At 35.6% G+C, this 20,862-nt stretch overlaps 1 protein-coding gene across 3 annotated transcripts in view; it reads right to left on the bottom strand.

Moving 5' to 3' along the window:
* LOC120623891 (protein kinase C-binding protein NELL1-like) overlaps nucleotides 1-20,862 on the bottom strand; it is an 86,394-nt gene that overhangs the window by 31,390 nt on the left and 34,142 nt on the right. For all 3 annotated transcript variants that reach the window (XM_039890175.1, XM_039890176.1, XM_039890177.1), the window contains exon 2: nucleotides 3,993-4,100. In XM_039890175.1, coding sequence (XP_039746109.1) covers nucleotides 3,993-4,100 — 108 coding nt within the window. The remainder of the gene's footprint in view (nucleotides 1-3,992; nucleotides 4,101-20,862) is intronic.

Below are 20,862 nucleotides of genomic sequence, written 5' to 3'. Positions count from 1 at the left end.
GGTATCAAGCTCCTCTAAAAAGACAGGGATTTAGATCTTGGACCCTCCACGCTTTCTAAAATGCGTAGACGTCAATTGTCTAACTGGTATCGAGAATATCTTTATAGAAAAACCTTGTTATTAATTACCACATGATGTTTCTAAATTTATTTTAATTAATGTATTTAATCCGCCAACCCACTTTTGAGCAGCGTGACGATAACGATCATCGTCATCTTCTAAATTAATTTCCTCCTCTTGGGTAAATATAGACTTATCTCTGAGGAGAGAGGGAGATAGTTTCACCACGCTGCTCAAAAGTGGGTTGGCGGATTAAATACATTAATTTCATCTGTGACATTTGACTCAGTTTTTCTAATGAATAAACTTTTATTGTACACCACACAAAAGTAAAGCTATTATTACAGTTATTTATAACCTGTAAAATGATGTTGAAAAAGATCAAACTGCTGAGTTTCTTGCTGGCTCTTCTCGGTAGAAGCCTTTCTAACAAGTAGGTTGGGGTGATCAAAAATTGCTTATAAACTAGGTCTACTTGAATAAAATGGATTTTGAATTTGAATTTATAAATATAAGGTTCAATTCTATGTTGTTAAGTGAATACTTTTTAAATTTGTTATATTCACTTCGTTTTCATTCCGTTTTCCAATAAGTAACCCCTCCTTAATAACTATAATTGCGGCCCGGAAACAAGGTAAGACCGTGCAAACCTAATCGACTTAAAATAACAACGGTGCAATACCGTTTGTCGCCATTAACTGGGTGGTGGGTAAAATAGTAATGTCAATTATGTAAAACATGCAAGAGTCTAGCCTACTGTTTTAACTGTAAGTGGAAATGAAATAAAAAAAAAACTTAGAAGCGCGTATGCCTTTTCGGCAGTGCGCGGCGGCCCGGTTTCTGAGTCCCAGGCCGTGGGTTCGATTCCCACTGGAAAATGTTTGTGTGTTGAACATTAATGTTTTTCATTATCTAGGTGTTTAACTGAATATTATAATTATTTCGATTATCTTTTTTTGTAGAACTTAAGTAGAACGTAAGTGGGCATGTTAACGAGGCCCATGTAAGATGAATAAAACCTAAAATGTGGAAAATTACTATATTATTGTAAAAATATAACACGTGAAAAACAACAGTGGACATTAATGAGGCGTGCCCACCGACCGCCGCCCGCCTCCATTCGATAGAGGCTCTAAGTGAAATTACACCTGAAATGGATTGCACCTTGCACCTTCCGTATCGCAATGTTTACGATCCATTACACAATATACTTAGTGTTGCCCAAATGCAAGAACAAGACGAGACTTAGCCAGTCTTGGTCTTGGTCTTGCGCCAATACACCTGGTCTTGGTCTTGGTCTTGGTCTTGCGCTCCCAGTCTTGGTCTTGGTCTTGGTCTTGCAGCAAGAGTCTTGCAAGTCTTGCAATTACCTATTAGTCTATTACTATTTATTAAAGTTTACTTTAAATCTTAGAAAAACGTATTAGAATTGGAACATTGTGAGCTTGAATTAACATAGCCATAGTAAAGATCAAGCAGATTAATAAATAACTGAAGATTTGATAAGAAATTCGAAAAATCAACCGACCTATATGTCGTTTTCCATGGAAGTAACTGTTTCTTAATAAACATTTATGATTTATAAGCTTACATTTGCTAAAACATGTAAAAAAACAAATTAATTACAATAACTTGACTGTATTTTAAAGAACAATACTTATCTGTCTAGAAAGAGATTGAACCCTCAACTTATAAGAAATTTAATAAAAGAGTTTTACGATTTATCATTTATTTGAATAAAGCTGAAGAGTTCGTTTGTATGTTTGATGACAGAAGTTTTAAAATAAATAAATAAATCCTGAACGTCACTATACCTCCAAAGTTACTATTCCTCGTGGACGAAGTCGCGGGCACAGCTAGTAAATACTTACTCTCATCATCTCTCTCAGAGATATTCGAACACTTTTTTGCTATTTTTTCTTGTAAAAACTTAAGAAATATAATGACTAAATGTACAATAATAGTACCTAAGTAATTAGTTTAAAACCATATAAGTAATCAATATTATAATTACTTACTAGAATGAATTATTATGACATCTACTACCTATCCTCACCATTTTATCCTAATCATAATACTACTTGCGTGATCAGTATAATGTATTCATTTTCATTCTAAGCACTCTGAAACTTATTTATTCTTTGGAACACCTGTAGGTACTCTTAAAATTCGAAATTATTTTGCATGAATAGTGTCAAATGTTATGATTTCGGCGCGGCGGCAACGATTGTTTTAGATTTCAAAAGAAGCCGCCGGCGCGTGTATCATAACCATGTACTTCCGAAAAGCGGCAAATTTCTTTGAGAAGTAAGTACAAAACCTTTGATGCCGCATTATCAAAGTGCCGATGGTTAAAACATAACTATGCATGCACTCAGTTTGATTTTAATAGATATTTTTTTATTCGCTATGTTTATGGTATTAGTCGTAATGCGCATAGGTCCAGTTTTTCATATTCTTTGATATAGTTTTTTGCGTCTCATAGAATTCCTAAGCGTACCTACCTACCTATACACCGAACTGTTACACCTAACTACTCCGTGAAATAGCGCTAAGTCCTAGCTGCAAGACGCAAGAGTCTTGCAGGCTATGTCTTGTTCTTGCTCAAGTCTTGCACGGTCAGTCTTGGTCTTGGTCTTGCTAAAAATACGCGGTCTTGTTCTTGGTCTTGGTCTTGCAAAAACGCAAGAACAAGACCAAGACTGCAAGACCAAGACTGAATTTGGGCAACACTAAATATACTAGACCGTAGACGTACTGTTTTCATTCAATGCACTTTGCTATCACTGACATCGATCAACTCGATTTTCTTTTACATTAATTTGAAAATGGTCTTACGTAAAAGAAAGGTTAACTCGTGTTAATTTTAAAATGCAAGATTACTGTAAATCGTTATATCAAAAACGGACCACGCTTTTTTCATTAACCCTGGCGTAAAGTTTGCACTGATTTGTATGGTATTATTTGTATGTCTGAAAACACCACTCATTAGTTGTTAGTTATGTTATGTTGTACTCATCTACCTATTCAAATTAATGCCATCACGCGACAAAATACACGCATTACATTTACATGGTATCGTCTCTTTCGATTTGCAGAATTTTAAGCTTGTATGATTGACACCCAATTGTGAATTTTGTTTAGAAGTTAAAAGTAACTCCGTCGTTGGTCTAGTGGTGTTTGTTCAGCTACAGATAACAAGGATCGGGATGCGTATCACAGGTTAGAACAAGAAATCTCAAAATCTTCCAGCCCGGAGTTAGACAAATGATGGTGTCCAACAAAATGCTTCGAAGAGCGTTAAGACGTCAATCCTGTTTATAATTTGGGTTTGCGAACCTAAAAAACGTGTTTTAATGGTAAATTGAACTACAATCGTAAAACGATAAAACACGTACGCAGGTTTTAGTGGCCCATCCCATTACATATATACTATGTACAATAAAAAACTGCCCCGTGGATCCACATAACTATCTATTGCACTTATTTTAATTTAACATTATTTCCTAAACAAAGCGTAAAGCCTTTGGCTGCTTGGAAGAAACCGTTATGTAGCGGCCACTAAATTGTACTCTCTTGCTCTATGTCTACATCTCTGTAACTACTTTTTTCTTTGGTGTACAATAAAAGTGTATTCATTCATTATTAAAAAGACTATCTTATGTAAATAAACCCGAGCCTTTACAGAATTTTGTGGATCTATATTTTAGGAGGTAATTTAAATAAGTTCGTTTTCAATTAATAGCATCCGATAACACGGATTTTACTAGGCGCCACTGGAGTCGAGAGCCAGTTTACGCGGCGTAACATCTATTTATATTTTCGTACAGCACACGGATATGTAGTGTGTATGTGATAGTGTTATATAATCGTGATAAAATTTGAAGCATATTCGACCTTCTATGAATAAGGAAATAATAATGAGGGATTACCTTGTAGGGCGTAGGCGGTTCGCTGCGGTTGCATGCCTGGAGCGACGCTGACGCCGGCGCGCGACGTGTTGTGCAGCGACAGCGCGGCCAGCAGGTCTAGCTCGGTGGCTGCAACAACGGGGTACCCTCGTCAACAACACCAATATGTGACACCAATATGTGACACCAATATATGTCAGATAATAGGGAACCATAGAATTTTGCCAATAACCTAAGACTTATTAATTGAGGAGCATATAATAGGAAACTAGTTAACTTGCCAACCTCCCTGCAGTGCATGCAGTGGTGAGCATTGAAAGCTGTCTTATAAGCGTAAGTTCCCAGGTTCAATGTCTAGCAGGGGAATTTGGGAATGTATAATTTCTGAATTTTCTCTAGGCTGGTCTGAAGGCTTCGGCCGTGGCCAGTCACCTTCTTCCTTCGTAGCTAATCAACTAAAAACCAGCCATTCTATCGAATCACTTATAGCACGTAACGGTTTAAATCCGTAATTCTCGTACGTAGTACGTACGTACCCCGTTATGCACGTCACTGCCACTGGGTATAGCAGTTATATTAAACCCATTCAATAAACGCTAAATCGCTTAGTAGTATGGTGGTAACTAGCCACCACGAAGCCTCCCACGATACCAGACCAGAAAACTTATAAATTTCTTAATTGCCCTGCCGAGACTCGAACCCGGTACTTCTTACTTAAATCCACAGCGCTAACCACTGCGACAGGGAGGACTTGGAAAATACAGAGCTAGGAAAATAATACACAAACGGTCATAAAAATGCTGATCATGACGACTCTTAAAAACGAACCCACATAAAATGACAGCATATAAAACCGATAATTTTTTCGTAGTAATGATTGTTTCGACAATTAAATGTATGTTTAATTACCGATAAAATGTGGCCTAGTTCCCTCGAATCGATACGTCTCCGTCCAAAAATTGAGAACAAACAAGCATATCGATCCAAGACTATGTTACTGTAAATATTATAGCACAGTGCGCGACCTTGTAAGTGGATCGCTAAGGCTGTACGAAATTAGTTCTTACTTGTAAACTACCTATCCGCTATTCAGTGTAATTATACCGAGTATAGAAACCAACTTGGAAAATAATCGGATAACGAAGGTGATATAGGGAAGTAGCAAAGTATACATACATCATCATCATCATCATCTCGACGCATTACCGGCCCACTACAGGGGACGGGTCGTCCCACGACGAGAAGGGGTTAAAGCAGTAATCCACCACGCTGGTCTAGTGCGGATTGGTGGACTTAACATACCTTTGAGAACATGATGTAGAACTCTCAGGCATGCAGGTTTCCTCGCGATGTTTTTCTTCACCGTCGAAGGAAATGATATTTTTACTTAAAACGCATATAACTTAGAAAAGTTAGACGTGCGTGCCGAGATTCGAACTCGGCCTCCCGAAAGTGAAGTCGACTTCCTACCCACAGCGCTATCACAGCTTCCGAGATAAAACCAGTGTCTAAAAATAATCAAAACCGATAAACCATAAAGAGAGTTTCTGAAATGAGTTATTTTTTTATTTTATTCAAATTATCGTAACGTTTTAGCGCACTGATGTATGAATTTTGTCTGCTACCATCAGGTAGTTGGATGTAGTGATTAAAATGACGTATTTGATATAATGTAATTTTAATTTTCTCTTTGATTTCAATTTGTATTTACTAGACCTAAAGTGAAAAATAAAAAAGTAAATATTTATAAAATTCTTAATTAAATACAAACATTATTTAGTTACGTACCTAAAGTATGCCAAAGGGATCCCTATTACCACAGAGTAAGAATGTTAATCCAGAAGTCCGACGAAATCGTCTAGACAGAGACAGTAAACGCGTAGTGGTGTGGCGCGAAAAAAATATCCCTCACTGGCCTCCATAGTAAGTAACATAGAGAGCTCAATACATTGTCACGAAGCTTTTATCATTTAGCACGAGATCAAAGGCGTCAAACTACTGTATCTCTTTTTTTATACTGTACTTTTACTAACTATCATTCCGTCTGTCCGCACGGCCATCCGTATGTCAGCGTTTAACATATAGCTACTTATATTAACAAATAATTATAATTTATATATATTTTATTGGTGTTTTTTTTTATGACAATACTGTATACCGTTCCATATTGCATGGCGGTATGGAACTCTTTATAAGTGAGTGCCAGTCACAGTTATTGGGATTACTTTAAATACAACGAGAAGATTAATGTACAGCAGCGGGAGGTTAATAGAGTATTGATATAATGAGCAATAAACACATTTCGTAGTTATGACTTCGTATTTTTTCGTGAAACATCCATTATATAAGATTGGTTGAACCAGTTTCTTGTTGTTCTGTGTCACAAGGCGGGATTTCGTTTGACTTTATAAGCAAGCAACATCCATCAAGTTTAATCGGTCACGTAGCCGCGGCGTAGCGTCGTAGACCTCAACTAAGCTACGATCGATATCAGAGTCAATAATTGTTCTAAATCAGAAACAACACACAACGCGATATTTCTATTGTCAATTGTTTTTAGAATAGGACATCAATTATTGTTCAATGGTCATATTTCATCTGTTCCTAGTAATTATATTATCTTTAATTAAAGAAGGGAAACATGGAACAATTTAAATATTAAAATTTAAGCGGTAATGTTATATCGTTATACATTTTAAGTTAAAATTTTGTACATCATCTTATAATTTGGTAGCCTTATTACTTAATTTAAACACTAAATTAAACTAAGAGGGATTCTCAAAGAATCATTTGGCTATTTAAGACTTAAATAATAATCGTAGATGGTTATAATTGGCATCTACATAAACTTCTTTGTTTTTTTGTTTTAAAGAACAACAATTTGTTGATGTGTTACACTAATGTTGCAAAAAGTATTGGAAATTAGCCTTTAATTAGCAATTTAGTATTTTAAAGTTTTGTTTAGGTTATAAAATATACTTAACTAAGCTGGTAAGATGAAGAATTATATGAACCCTCCAGTTCGAGACAAGCTACCTAGACTAGCATTCGTATTAAGAACTCCAGTGCTTCATTTATGTTTTCAAACATAATAAGAATACCTGAAAATCGAAATTCCTAAAACTATATTTATTGAAATGTCATTACTTCGTATGCTAATATTGATTCTTTATTTGTCCAAATACCAAAATTAAACACAAGTAAGATGAAGTTCAACCAAGAGAAAATCTAAATTTAATTTATATGTGTTCATTTTCATTCACTTTACAATTTCCCAGTGGAATTTAAGCAAATTTTGTTAGGCTTAATTTTCTCTTTCGAGCGCCGCTCTTGTCAAAGAACCGTGTATACCAAAGCGACGAGTTTTTGAGCTGCAAACTGAATTAGTACTAACGACTAGTGCAGAGGCGCTCTCTTAATTCTGACTTCAATGGAAAAGCGGCAGCTTATGTCGAGATCTCTTGTCGGCGTCAATTCGCGACGCCCGGAAAATAGGGCTTAGGGTCATCAGTCTGTGCCAATTTATGTTTCTCTTTTCAACATAAGATTTCTAATTAATATTTTTAGTTGACGACCTCCCTGGCCCAGCGTCGAGCGCTGTGAATTTAAGTATGAGGTCTCGGGTTCCATTCAAAGCAGGGGCAATTTGGGAATTTATAATTACTGAATTTTCTCTGGTCTGGTCTGTTCGGAGGCCTTGGCCGTGGCTACCAATGCCTCGTAGAAACTTATTAGCTGCATGACTACCATTCTTCCGAAAGTCCAGTTAGTGGTTAGCCCGTTACCATCTTAGACTGCATCATCACCACGTGGGATTTCAGTCAAGGGCTAACTTGTAGTGGGAATAAATCTCGTGCGAACTGTTTGATTTCCTAGGATAAAAAGTAGCCTATGTTACTGTCCCTCCTTTCAGCGAACTCTACGTCAAAAATCAAGATGGTTGGCTGTTTAGTTGGGCGTAAAGGGAAGACAAACAAACAGTCTAATAAACAAACACACTTTCGCGTTTATAATTTAAGTAAGGAGCACACAGAATATGTATAAAGATACAAAAAATAAAAAGAAACATTTATTGGGCGTGCAAAAGCGGTCTTAACGATAAAGCGAACTTTCCCACACAATCGTAGGTGGGAGGAGGTTGGAGAATTTTCGGATAGATTAGTTCGGATCCGAGGTCTTTTTTCACATATTAGTGATAATAAACGGGACCTGTCTGATTCTATGATGCTCGGGGCTTGTACTGAAAATTTCTGGACAGGATAATACAGTACCTATCATTTTCCTAATACCCGAAAAACGATAATAAGAACTTAACTACACGTATAAAACCAAACATGCTAATCTCAGAGGCAATCATAGTAGAGTCTTCCAGTTAAGCTAAGCCGGTCTCATCATATAATTTAAACTTTATACAAGGATATTAAACACCCCCACACCTACTGACGCGGTACATTTTCACTTGCAAACAATATCTAAAAGTTCATTGACGTTTTTACAATAACTTCATCTAGAAACTAAAGGTTTACGAAAAATAAGTAAACGAGTACCTATTTTTTGATTATTTATACTCTTTATTTGCACACAAAAAAATACAAAAGAAGAATAAAAAATAGCACAGACAGAGCAGTATACAAAAGGCGGCCTTATCGCTTAGAAGCGATCTTAGGATAAGGAAAACAATATACTAATACTTGAACTAGACACACACAAATAAAATATTACATAATATAATAAATATTGAAAAAAAAGAATAAACTAATATATACTTTAACATAGCATAAATACATTTATAACAGTCAATATTCATACCCTTTTATTATTTCGACCCTATTAATAACATAATTAATAACCTAGCACTAAGTACTGTTACTGTTTTCCTTGTGTTTTTCCTTTTGTGTTGTGTGGCAATAATTTTTTCCTATTCTATTCTAGTCTAAAGAACCTAGATATCTTAATAGTGTTTAAAACTCTGTCATAAGTCAGAAGCCGCCAAACACAAAAGTCTAGCGGCGACAACACCAAATCCTAGTTTATTGTAGGTATCAGCACTTTAGAGGAGTGTGTCATCCCTGAATGGCGCCTAGCCGTCGCCACTTCGTCTGCCTCCCTCGGCCTGATACAAGTTGACGGCCCAGATTGCCTCGTAAACTGCCGTCTTGCTGCCATCTAGGGTTGCCGCTTTGATTTGGAGCAAACGATACCGCAGTCATCAGCTCCACTTCACAAATATTTGCCATCATCATATCAACCAATAGACGTCCACTGCTAGACATTGGTCGTCTGAAGGCAAAACTGGCTGGCTAAAATGTGATAATCTGAAATATACAATTACAGGTTCTGCAGTTGTATGCAAGAACGTAAATCCTAAAAGCTTTTAGCAAAACTCTTATATAAATCCCACCATTAAAACATTACCAGTTCCTACTGGGAATTTGGCCAATTAATATTAATAAGCTTTTTACTTAAAATAACATAGAATTATTAATTTTCTTCAGTCACCGATTTTTGAACTGTTAATTTTCAGGTTTTTATAGATTACTATGTAGTAGAAGTGTATATGTTGCCTGCAACTAAGTTTTGCTGTTGTAGAAAGTAGGTAGGTAACATCTTGAAGATATCTCTTTAAAAATTCAAAGTTGGTATTAAACCTAAGCTTATAGAAAAGTGCTTTTATAGCTTGCAGGATTACCCAACTGATAAAAAAACTGGGGTATGAATTATTGCTCTTCTAATTATTTTAAATGACAATGTGAGATGGTGATAACAACAAAGAAAACCCGGGTAAGCTTGTTGTTGGCTTCTTCTTAAATTTTTATGTGTCCGAATATGGTTGTCGCCATCGTCTCTCTACCATGTACATATTTTCATGTAATGTACGCATCATAAGTGGCATCTATGGGCCTACTTCAATAAATATATATAAATATATATATATATATATAATATATATATATATATATAATACTATCCCATGCTTCCAGGGTGCAAGTTTTCCAAAATCGTCGAGACCAGTTTAACGGTAAAACCAAAGACAGGTAACAGATATACAAACCAATAGACATACTTTCATATTTATAATATAGAGCACTATGGAAATATTACACTATAGATATCTGAATATCTATATTAAAATAACTGGAATATTATGTGCCTACATCACCTTTCCTACGAAGACGTACTGCTGTGCTATTTAGCATTATTTATTGAAACTCTTTATTTGTACACCACGAAGTTAGCAAAATAAAAAATAAAAAAACAATAGAAATTAGTATCTAACCTTATCGCTTAGTAGCATTCCAGTACGATGCCGCGTAAAAACCAATTAGGGGTATGAATTTTATATAACAGCCGTACCCTTACCATGTTAGCCAGCTACCATCTAGGACAGCATCATAACTTACCAACAGGTGAGATGGCAATCAATATCTAACTTGTAGTTGAATTAGAAATATAAATAAATGTTTGTAGTTATAGTTAGGTTGGTCCAATTATCAAGTAATACAAAAAAATTAGGTTATGAAATAATTTGGTTAAAATATCGTTATCCGAAACCATCTGTGCAACTTTAGAGATTACGAGAAAAGAAGGCCGGACTACATAGTGCTCTTTGATAACCCTGCTTTAAGCTCTAATCACGATTGCTATGAACACTTTGCTAGAAAGCTATCTCATAACATGGACGTGAAAAGGGGGCAAATGAAAACAAGCTACGCTGCTAATGAATGTGCTATTATTTTAACGCGTATTGTTTTGTGTGAACAATACTGCTAATGTCTTGATGTAGGACATATTTGGATGATTAAAATAGCATTAGACACAGAGTGTGTATCAGTGATGTTTTCAAAGTTTTGTTTTTCTATAGTAAATGGGAGATTCCGTAAACTGCATACATACCGCAAGATGATACCCAGTATCTCCTTGTATTGGAATAAAAAAGATTGCTCGTGTCAGATCTGATTTGATGAGGATAGGTGTTTTCTTTAGACACCTACCCTCTTCATACCACTTTAGTATATTGTTTAATAAGTATTTAGTTTTAATGAAAGAAACGATAAACTAAACTAAGTATACCTATACCTATCGTTGGGTATTTTATCCACCCGTAGTTGTTAATTATTTCGACGTCACACTTTTAAACTAAATTGCTGACTATACTAAGTATACTTTATTACACGGTAGTAAAGCGATGATGGGTAGGACTCCGATTTCACTTTCTGAGGGCCGAGTTAAATTCCCAGCACGCACCTTTAACTTTTAAAGTTATGTGCAATGTTTCAGGCAATCTTCGTTAATGCAAGGGATATTCTAACATTTCGCATTGGGCCAGCGTGGCGGTTTACGGCCTTAACCCCTTCTTAACCCCTTCTTCTTAATGTGGAAGGAGACTCGTGCCATTTATTTAGTGGGCCAGTAATGGGTGGATGATTCAACGGTGAAGGAAAACACCGTGAGGGAACCTGCATGCCTGATCATTCTCCATGTTCTCAAACGAGTGTGGAGACTAAAAATCAGCACTGGGTCAGTGTGGTGGATACCGGCCTAAGCCCTTCTGAGTGTGAGGAGAGGAGAGTGGGAGGATACCCGTGTATAGTAACCCGTGCCCAGTATACTGGGCACTTGAAATGATGATTTGGATGATAATTTAGATATATTATTTATTTCTTAATAGCTCGCTTTCTTGTCTTTCATTCTATTCGTTACAAATTTTATAATGAACTAGGAGATGCCAGAAACTTCGCCAGAGTATAATTTTTGATATCCCTTTGGACTAAGAGATTTCACCGAGATGCCATTGCCCGTCTCATTTAAAGCTAAAAGTAACTTAAAAATCACAAATTTTCCTCTCAAACTTAGCTTGTTTATCTCTTAAAATGTTATAACGTATACTTTCGTACCTTCTTTCTAATTTCTATTTTCAATTTTCTACGTTATTTAGTCAGTCAGTCAGTCAGTCAGTACATCTAATGTCTTTGTTATTCAGTCAGTTAGCCAGTACAATGCCCATTATAGTTACGGAAGATTTACTACATCCCAATGAGCTAAAATAATCGATAAATTATAAACTAAATGACAGTTACTCTTTCTGTCCATTCGGTACATTTTTTTTGTCTATTTTTGTTACATGTTACTTTAGAGAACAATGTCATAAAAACTCTATTACTAACCGATATTAGGTAGGTATCCGTTTTTATCTACGTAATATACAAATGATAAGAGCCTATAATATTATTACAGCCACTAGAATAGATAGCGTATCCCTCCCAGGGCCACTACGCAGCCTTTAGTGGGGCTATAAATGTTCTCCACGCGATCGTAAATTCGTCTAGCGTAGTTTTCAAGAAACTGGTGTAAAACTGCACTTGGAAACAGCCCTAAAGCCTCCGTTCCGAGTTAATTTCTGCTAATGCAGTATGATCTTAACCTTTAGGGAATAAAGCTCAATTCCATTTACAATTTGACTCATTACATTACAGTTAACGAAGCGGAAATGGAAGTCTATTTGATACTATGTTGCATTGGTGCAGTTTATCGAGTGGCAAAACGTTGAAATGCAATTGCAATGTGATTCTGTCTGCTATGGGATTAATTTGGAACCAATGTCTGCTAGCCTTTTAGGCGTAATGAAACCTTCCAAGCATTGGGTGTATTTATTTGGTTTTATGTTCATGAAATTGTATTAATAAATCAGGTTTTTAATTTTTGCAATGTGTTAATTTTTATCCGACTATGAAAGTGTTGTTTAAGGGTAAAAATTAAGAAACTACGCTCCACTTTTTTTCTATTTCATCATGATGAGCCTTTTTATTGTCCCACTATTTGACCCTGTGAAAGGAGGGCTTTTCTTGCAAGAGACAGGGTTTTAGAGCACTGATTACTCCGACGCGGATTTTTCAGTAACTCAAATTTTATTTCCTTGCACACTCTTTTAAAATCTTCACAACTTACAGCGACATGCACAAAATGAGAACAGCCCATCCAGGTATAGAGGTGGATATATGGCATCAAGCTATTCACAGGGATGTGCTAGATACTGTCAGACATCAACAAGTGGCTCTTCCAGTCCTAGACAGCAATAGTTAGTCTAGTTATAGATCGATTAAAAAAAATAGTAGTCGGATTACTTTCCCCAAGATACATCTGGTAGGCAGGTAAAAATTATCTGTTGTGAATTTTTTTTTTAACTAACTGACCGCCTTTTTCGTCCACGTTAATTACGGTTGTCGTGTTCGTAAATCCCGTAGGACTCGTTGGTTTTTCTGGGATAAAAAGTAGCCAATGTTCCTTGAACTGAATCTATACCAAAGATAAAATCAATTGGTTGCTAAGTTAGGGTAAAACGTAAAGTAAGAACAAACAGACAAATAAACAAACACACTTTAGCTTTCAATAGAGAGTAAATGCTGTATGGATTAGGATGGATTCGTGTTCTGCGTAAAGAGTTCGTGTGCAATGAAGTGGATCTATCTTTCTATCTAAAATACGTTTAGTAATTACAGCAGAAGCGAGGTGGTTAATATATTGTAAGTAATATGAGCGATTAAGGCAATTCATCAAAATGGTCTGTAGCAGTAATTAGCGGCATTTTGGCCGTTTTGCAAAAGGTTAAACGAGTCGGAACAATTTCAGTTATTCGGGCTCTTGCCCCGAAAATTAATTATCGTTTGAGCGGTGTCGAAAGCTTTTTATACTGCGGGGCGTGGATAGCTTTATTATCTTTCATTTTGTGTAGCAATTTGAGCGCTTTAATTGCATTTTTTGCTAACGGTACATTTTATGTCACTAAACCTACAGCATTTTCTACCCTTTCAGTATTTCTTACCATATCCTGCCTTTCAGTTGTTTCTTTTATTTCGTTCCGACAAATGCTAGTGCTAGTCAGACTCGCGTATTGAGACTTCTCAACTTGTTTGAAAACTTTTTTAAGTTATTGTTATTTAATATAAGTACTTAATAAAAATAAAATAAGCATAAGAAATGAGAAATTAAATATAAAAGTTGTAATAGTCGTTATTCTAATGTTCATACAATAAATTGAATAAATCAAATAGATTTAGATAGATAACGCAATTACATTCAGTGGTCATCAGGATATCATAAAATAATAGTATTCATTTTATTCACATCTCATACAAACGGCAGAATAAAAATGTGCACGCGTTATAAAATAAGGCTCGTAGGGTGCAATAAAGCTTTTCCTTAGGGGAAGGAAATATCTCAAGTCACCTCGTATTGTTCGAAGCCAACACGAAAATGCTTTATGCGTGCCTATGTGTAGTTTATTTCTACATGTTTTAAACAAATGGGGGAATCCCCTAAACTGAATAGACGGTTATGAGAACTTTTATTAAAATCATTTACTCTTCCACATAAACAAAACGTTAAGTCAGTACCATTTATTTTGGGTGTTATTATTTTATTCAGAGATTAGAGATTATGTTAGGGCCACTTTTTTTTATATAAATATTAGAAATGAGAATGAGGATACTCTTAATACTGCGCTCTTCCAATGAAAATACAAAAGTTTAGTAAATGGAAAAGTTCAGGCTCGATATACAGAAATAAACTAAAAAAAAAGTAGTGATTACATATAGACACACTGAAAAAAAGGTATGGACGGTCTTGACTGCCTCATTTAGGTAACCCTGTGCTATGGGCATAGTAATAAAGACACTGTTAGGAAAACCGATAATGCATTAAATTGTTGATTGCAATTTTGGGGTTGGTCCAAATATTACGTATTTTTTACTTCATTAATTATTCTGTCGGTCCTTATTTCATTCTGGATTTATGTCGCATTGTGCACTAGCTTACTAAATTTTTTTTGCTATCGCTATATTTATCAAAATTAATATTAATCTTTATATATATATATTTCTTGTGTGCGTGTGTATGTCACTAAACTCCTCCTAGACGGCTGGACCGATTTGAATGAATTTTTTGGTATACGTTTGGGTGGCATCCTGGATGGTTCATATTCACAAATTAGCTCGACAGATGGCGCTGGGGTCCGCTAGTATTTATGTAAATCCTTATCAACCCGAAACCGACAAAGACCCAAATTCTTTACTTTTGATGTTTTTTTGTATCGACAAAATATAAATAACAATTCAAATAATGTGTACGTTAACCTTCCTCTTAACTGTAGATACTTTTCAGTATACACTATACAGGGGTGAGGGGAAAAGCAAATGTTAATTTTCCGCGTGACACACGACCGGGTATCGCAAACCCAATGCCCTGTGAAATGGACTATCCTCTTACCGACAGGTCGACGTGAAGGGTTACCGAGTATATATTATAACAATTAATTGAAGTCCTGCGATGTTACCCGGCACGTGGACGAAACCTGTTAGTGCATAATTGAGCATATGGCGGTCACTTGAGGGTTAAATGACGCAGTTTTATTGGGGTGCCATGTATCAAGAGGTAACTAGTCAAGTCGTTACACGGAAGGGTTCTGTAGGTCAATAAAGAAAACCTGTACTGATAACGAAAATCTGGATCAACTACTTTATATATATCGGTTAATCGTTTTCATGGGGTATAACAGCAGCCCCTTATACCACAGTGGTTGGAGTGCATGCTAAAACTCAATAAGCCTTAGGTTCAAACCACTTCGGTTTTAGCATTGTGCTTCGAGTAGGTTGGACAATGCATTGAACTAGATTCATGAATAGTTGTAATTGAAAAAATATTTGTCAGGTTTTACAGATTAATATTACTTATTGTAATATTATGTCAAAAAGTCTAGAGTAACAATGTGCTATAAATATAATACAATAATTTGCATTATTATCATATTAATATTTTAAAAAATGTAAGAGTTTGAGCTACTTATTAAAAAAGAATTACACGACTCATTCGTAAATGATTACTTTTTAAAAAGATTTAAAGAAACACCACAAAGATTTCAAAGCGAACTATGGCAATGCAACACAGTTTTTTTATGTCATAAAATACATCGGTAGAAAACACCTAAAACAGCATAAAATTTCTGCAAAAACTACATTAATGTCATAATTTGATAAGTAATAATGTCACAATAAAAGAAATGGGGCTTTTTAAAAAACCCGGTAGGCGTACCCTTCCGTTGACCGTATTTGCTCATATTGTACTAAATGCCCGAACCCCATAGCCCCTTTTGTTAAGAACCAAGAAAAAAATTCCTAATCGACAGAACTAAAGGCGACACCATACTAAATGCGAAAGGCGCTCAATCAATAAATCCGGTAAATTTTAGCCGGTTATTCAAAACAGTTCATTTATTGTTATAGTTCATTGAAAAAAACAAAATTATTCCCTGCCCTGATCTAAGACTTAGATATGTATAGCATTGTTTGACTTTGCGAGGACAAAGTTAGTGTTTTAACAAAACAAACGTTTATTCCATATTCATAACTTTGCGGTGATAACCTAGTGGGTAAGGCTTCGGTTTTCGTTTCGTTGAGCCTGAGTTCGAGCCCCGGTACGCACCACTGACTTTTCGGAGTTATTTGCGTTTTAATTTAAATATCATTTGCTTTAAACGGGGAAGGAAAACCTCGTGAATAAACCTGCATGCCTGATAGTTCTCCACGGCGTGTGAAGTCTACAAATTCGCACTTGGCCAGCATGGTAGACTACGGGCTAAACCCTTCTCATTGTGAGACCCGTGCCCAGTAGTGGGCCGGTAATGGGTTGATGATGATGATGATGATGATGATGACATAACTTTGTCTTGTTTTGACTGTTTTTATTTATTTATTTATTTATTAAAATCCTGCAGAAAAGGGGCTGTTCGTGCGATATATAAAATGGGCCCAAGAGAGTAATTAAGGGATAAATTTAAAGAAGTTAAAATAATGACGGTGCATAGTCGGTACATATATGAAAATTTAATTTATGTCCATAAAAAAATAACAAATTTTAAAAAGAAAATGGACTGTAACAATATAAATATTAGAAGCAAAAATAAACTCGCTGTGCAGTTTACTAGGCTACACAAAATTGCAAATTCATTCAAGGGCAATTGTATATTATTTTATAACAAATTACCGAATGAAATCTTTGAGATGTCTCTCAATAAGTTCAAAGTTTATATAAACCTAATCTTACAGAAAAATCCTATTATAATATTAAGGATCACTTAAACGATAAAAAAGCTTGGGTGTGAATTGCTCTAGGTTCATAGCTAAATAAATTTACTGTGTGATGGTGATAACAAAAAAAAAATTACCCAGCTAAGTTTGTTGTGGGTTCTTCTTAGACCAGGGCGCGTTTGAAACCCTCGTAGCTTTAGGTTGGCGAACGAAGTTATCACCATCCACTTACAATTATGTAAACATGTTTGTATGAACGCTTCATAAGTGTCTGTGATAGGCCTACGTGAATCAAGAAATTTTGAATTTGAATTTTGAATTTATTAGTTTTTCAAGGGAAACAAACAGTAGGTAGTCCGTACTATTACACGTAAAAGTAATGCCAATGTATTTTATATCACATAAACCAATGAAGTTTCCACAACTTAGCATTTTGAAGTCTGAGATTTAAAAAAAAAGGGCTGTGTTTTACCTGCCAGTAACGAAGATACAGAAACAAATTGATTGAATATTGCTGAATAGGATTGTGAAATAATCGGAATATTTTGATGTTATAAACTATAGTAAAATTCCAATCTAGTAACATTTTGACTATTGTTGTATATAAATGAGCCATTGAAATATATAATGTGAAAGAGCCAAAATAGGTCAGCAGTAGTCACGCTTGGACTGGATCGCGTCCTTGTAGGTGTAGCGCACACTTAACGGAAGGTTTCTCGCGACATATGTCACGCGCGTGCCCGCTCTCCGTGTCGGCTTATATTACGTTTTTTGTCGAGCTTTTATACGTACGAGAAAAAATAAGGTGTACGTCGTGTCATGCGAAAATAGTGCTCACGGTTTTCATGCCCACTGCTACTAGAACTAGTAGGCAGCGTAAGATTGATTTTGTAAAAAAAATATAATTCGCCATTTTGCGGAGGCAGCCACCTTCAAACACAAAAATGTAAATCTAAATTTGGTCATCGGTTCGGGAGCTACGATGCCACAGACAGACAAACCCACATGCACACACGCACAAACGCACACACACACACACACACACACACACACACACACACGCACACGAACAGGCACGTCAGACTTATAACACCTCCTAATTTTTTCGACAGGGGTAAAAAAAGGAGCCTACTCGTATGATCAAGTTGTTAAGTGTATGACGGTTTGGCTCCTGAAATAACTATATAACAACAATAAAATCGTTCAGTTTCTTCTTTGCTATAAGTATAAAATGAGAGCAAATCATTTTTCCACTTATAATATAAAGAAAGTAAATACAGCTTGTGAACAAACTTACTAGCTTTGCTTGTTGCTTTATTTGTGTTCATTTAGTGATTTTCTTCTCTCCACTGCTAATACTTAACAAACCGGTTCTGTTTCTAATATTAATAAGGACACATAATTTTAATGTTTATTACAATTAATTAATAACATTTTTATCACTAACTAATATAATTGCGATCACACGTATATAATTTAATTATTAACGACGCAGTACGACCATCGGCTCTCCTTTTTACGTGACATCTACTATAAGACTAACAAACATCCACATAATTTGAACTTTCTTTATTACTCAATAAGAAGTCATTTCTACGACTTCGTTCACCTTTTACGTGTTAAACTGATATCTGCCTTGTTTTACTACATTAGTTTTATTATTCGACTTTTTAACAACTAACAACCAAGGAATAAATATTTTCTACAACATTTTTAAGTCGGCAAAGGAAGTATCTATTATTTTTCTACATTTCACTAGGCACCGTATTGAGAACATCCTCTCCTATTACTTAAAGTCGGTTGAAATATTTTTGGATTGTTGCTCTTATATGAGGAGAGACTGTAGCCGCAGTGTACAGTCGGATATTAGAAGGCCAATGACGATGACGATGATATACATGATGACCACACAGTTTTTTTTCACTTTTAAAAGCAGTTATAAAATAACAGTTTTTAATATAGCAATAGCTCATAGCTACAGATTTTTTATCACGAATTAAATCTTACAATTTTATTTAAAACAATCTGTTCATAGTTAATTTAATAGCAGACCTTAAACACCCCCTAGTCTATAATATAATAGAAAAACTTTATTACAACACAATGGGAAAACACAAGGAAAACATTAATAGTAGATACTGAGTGCTAGGGTGCAGAGGCGGCCTTATAACTAAAAGTGATCTTTTAAAGGCTGCAACCTGAGCGTTCGAAGCCGATAAAAGGTATGTTTTAAAAAATAAAATAAACTTACATGAACATACATACTACATTTACATAATTACTACAAAAATACCGATATAAATATATATACACTAGAATAGATATTTATGATATATATTTATGCTATTATAAACTTACATAATTCTCAATTACATATACGTCTAAGTTTGTCAACGAAAATAAACACGACGAAATTAAAAATCATTTAAAAAAAAAAATTATAGAATGGTCCAAGCACAAGAGAAATGACGTTCTTATGTAGAGTGGAGATTAGGAGTCTATAGCCTTCCAGCTCCACCCTCAAACCATTCACGCTTATAAAGCTCTTAAGTATTGGTCAAGATATAGCCAACGAGCCTAAACATATGTTAAAAAATTAAGATGTGCCTATAACCACGTTCCTTCATCAATAGCCTGAATATCATGACATTCCTCTGCTGAACAATAGGCCTTATCTAACAGGAGGGCTTGTCCATAACCACCACGCTGGGCAGATGTGGGGGCAGAGGTCACTGCTGCCCGTTTCCCGTTATATTAGGAAAGGAGTATTAAGGAAAGGGTTCTTAGTACGGTAAAAAAATATCGACAAGTTAACTTTAAAACAAAAAAAAAAATTCTTCCGCATCCTATAAACGTTGGGCACAGGCCTCGTCTTTTCTAAAAGAGACGGTTTTAGAGCATATCACCTACACTCTACTTTAATGTGGGTTGGTGGCCTTTAACTGCTGCTTCCACGATAAAGTGATATGGCCCAACCATAGATGATGTAACGTGCTCTCCGACGCACGAAGGTTGACACCACCAATTTTCTAACTCCGGGCTGGTTTTGAAAATTAATTAACAGAAAATACACAATAAGTACCTTAAATAATTTATGGCCCGACCCGGGATTCGAACCCAAGACCTCATGGTTCAACTACGGATGTAGTCGTTGCTAACCACTACACGAACAAGGATCGTCAAAGTCAATAAGTTAAATAAACTCAATGCTATAAATCTGATCTGTAATTGTAGAAGTATTGATGCCGATGTTAGAGTTAAGCAGAACTGAAAACGCAAGTGATTGAATATTTTGTATTCCAAGGAATGGCATGCGAAGAACACGCGATATTATGCAACCAATCTCGGTAGTCAGTGGAGGCGTCGCGCGATGTGGTGTGATTGTGACTCACATACAATCTGCTGACAGATACAATATTATGATATTGTTAAGAAAGAAACAATACGATTACCTAATCGATGTTTTGTTTAGTGAGAAATTTATAACGTTATATCGTGTTATGATAACACCTGTGTTCATTTGATACGCAATTAAAATCAATAAAGTTTTTTAATAAATAAAGTTACGAGCTAAGTTAAGAGGTGCGAGCTGGGATTCGAACTCGGCCTCCTGAAAGTTATGACGTAATCCAACCCGCTGGTCTATCACCGCATCAGAAAAAAAAACAAGTGTCTAAAAACAATAAAACCGATAAACCAAAAAGAAAGTTTCTTAGACCTTCTCTCACCTGGTGGTTAGATATAATGCCGGTAAATTAGGTAAGGCTTACTTGTTAAATGGCATGTCTTCGTCAAGGATCGAACTCTGGACC

Source organism: Pararge aegeria, chromosome 5 (assembly GCF_905163445.1).
Source record: "Pararge aegeria chromosome 5, ilParAegt1.1, whole genome shotgun sequence".
NCBI lineage: Eukaryota > Metazoa > Arthropoda > Insecta > Lepidoptera > Nymphalidae > Pararge > Pararge aegeria.
Note: the sequence above shows the minus strand (reverse complement) of the source record. Positions and strands in the feature narration are given on the sequence as shown.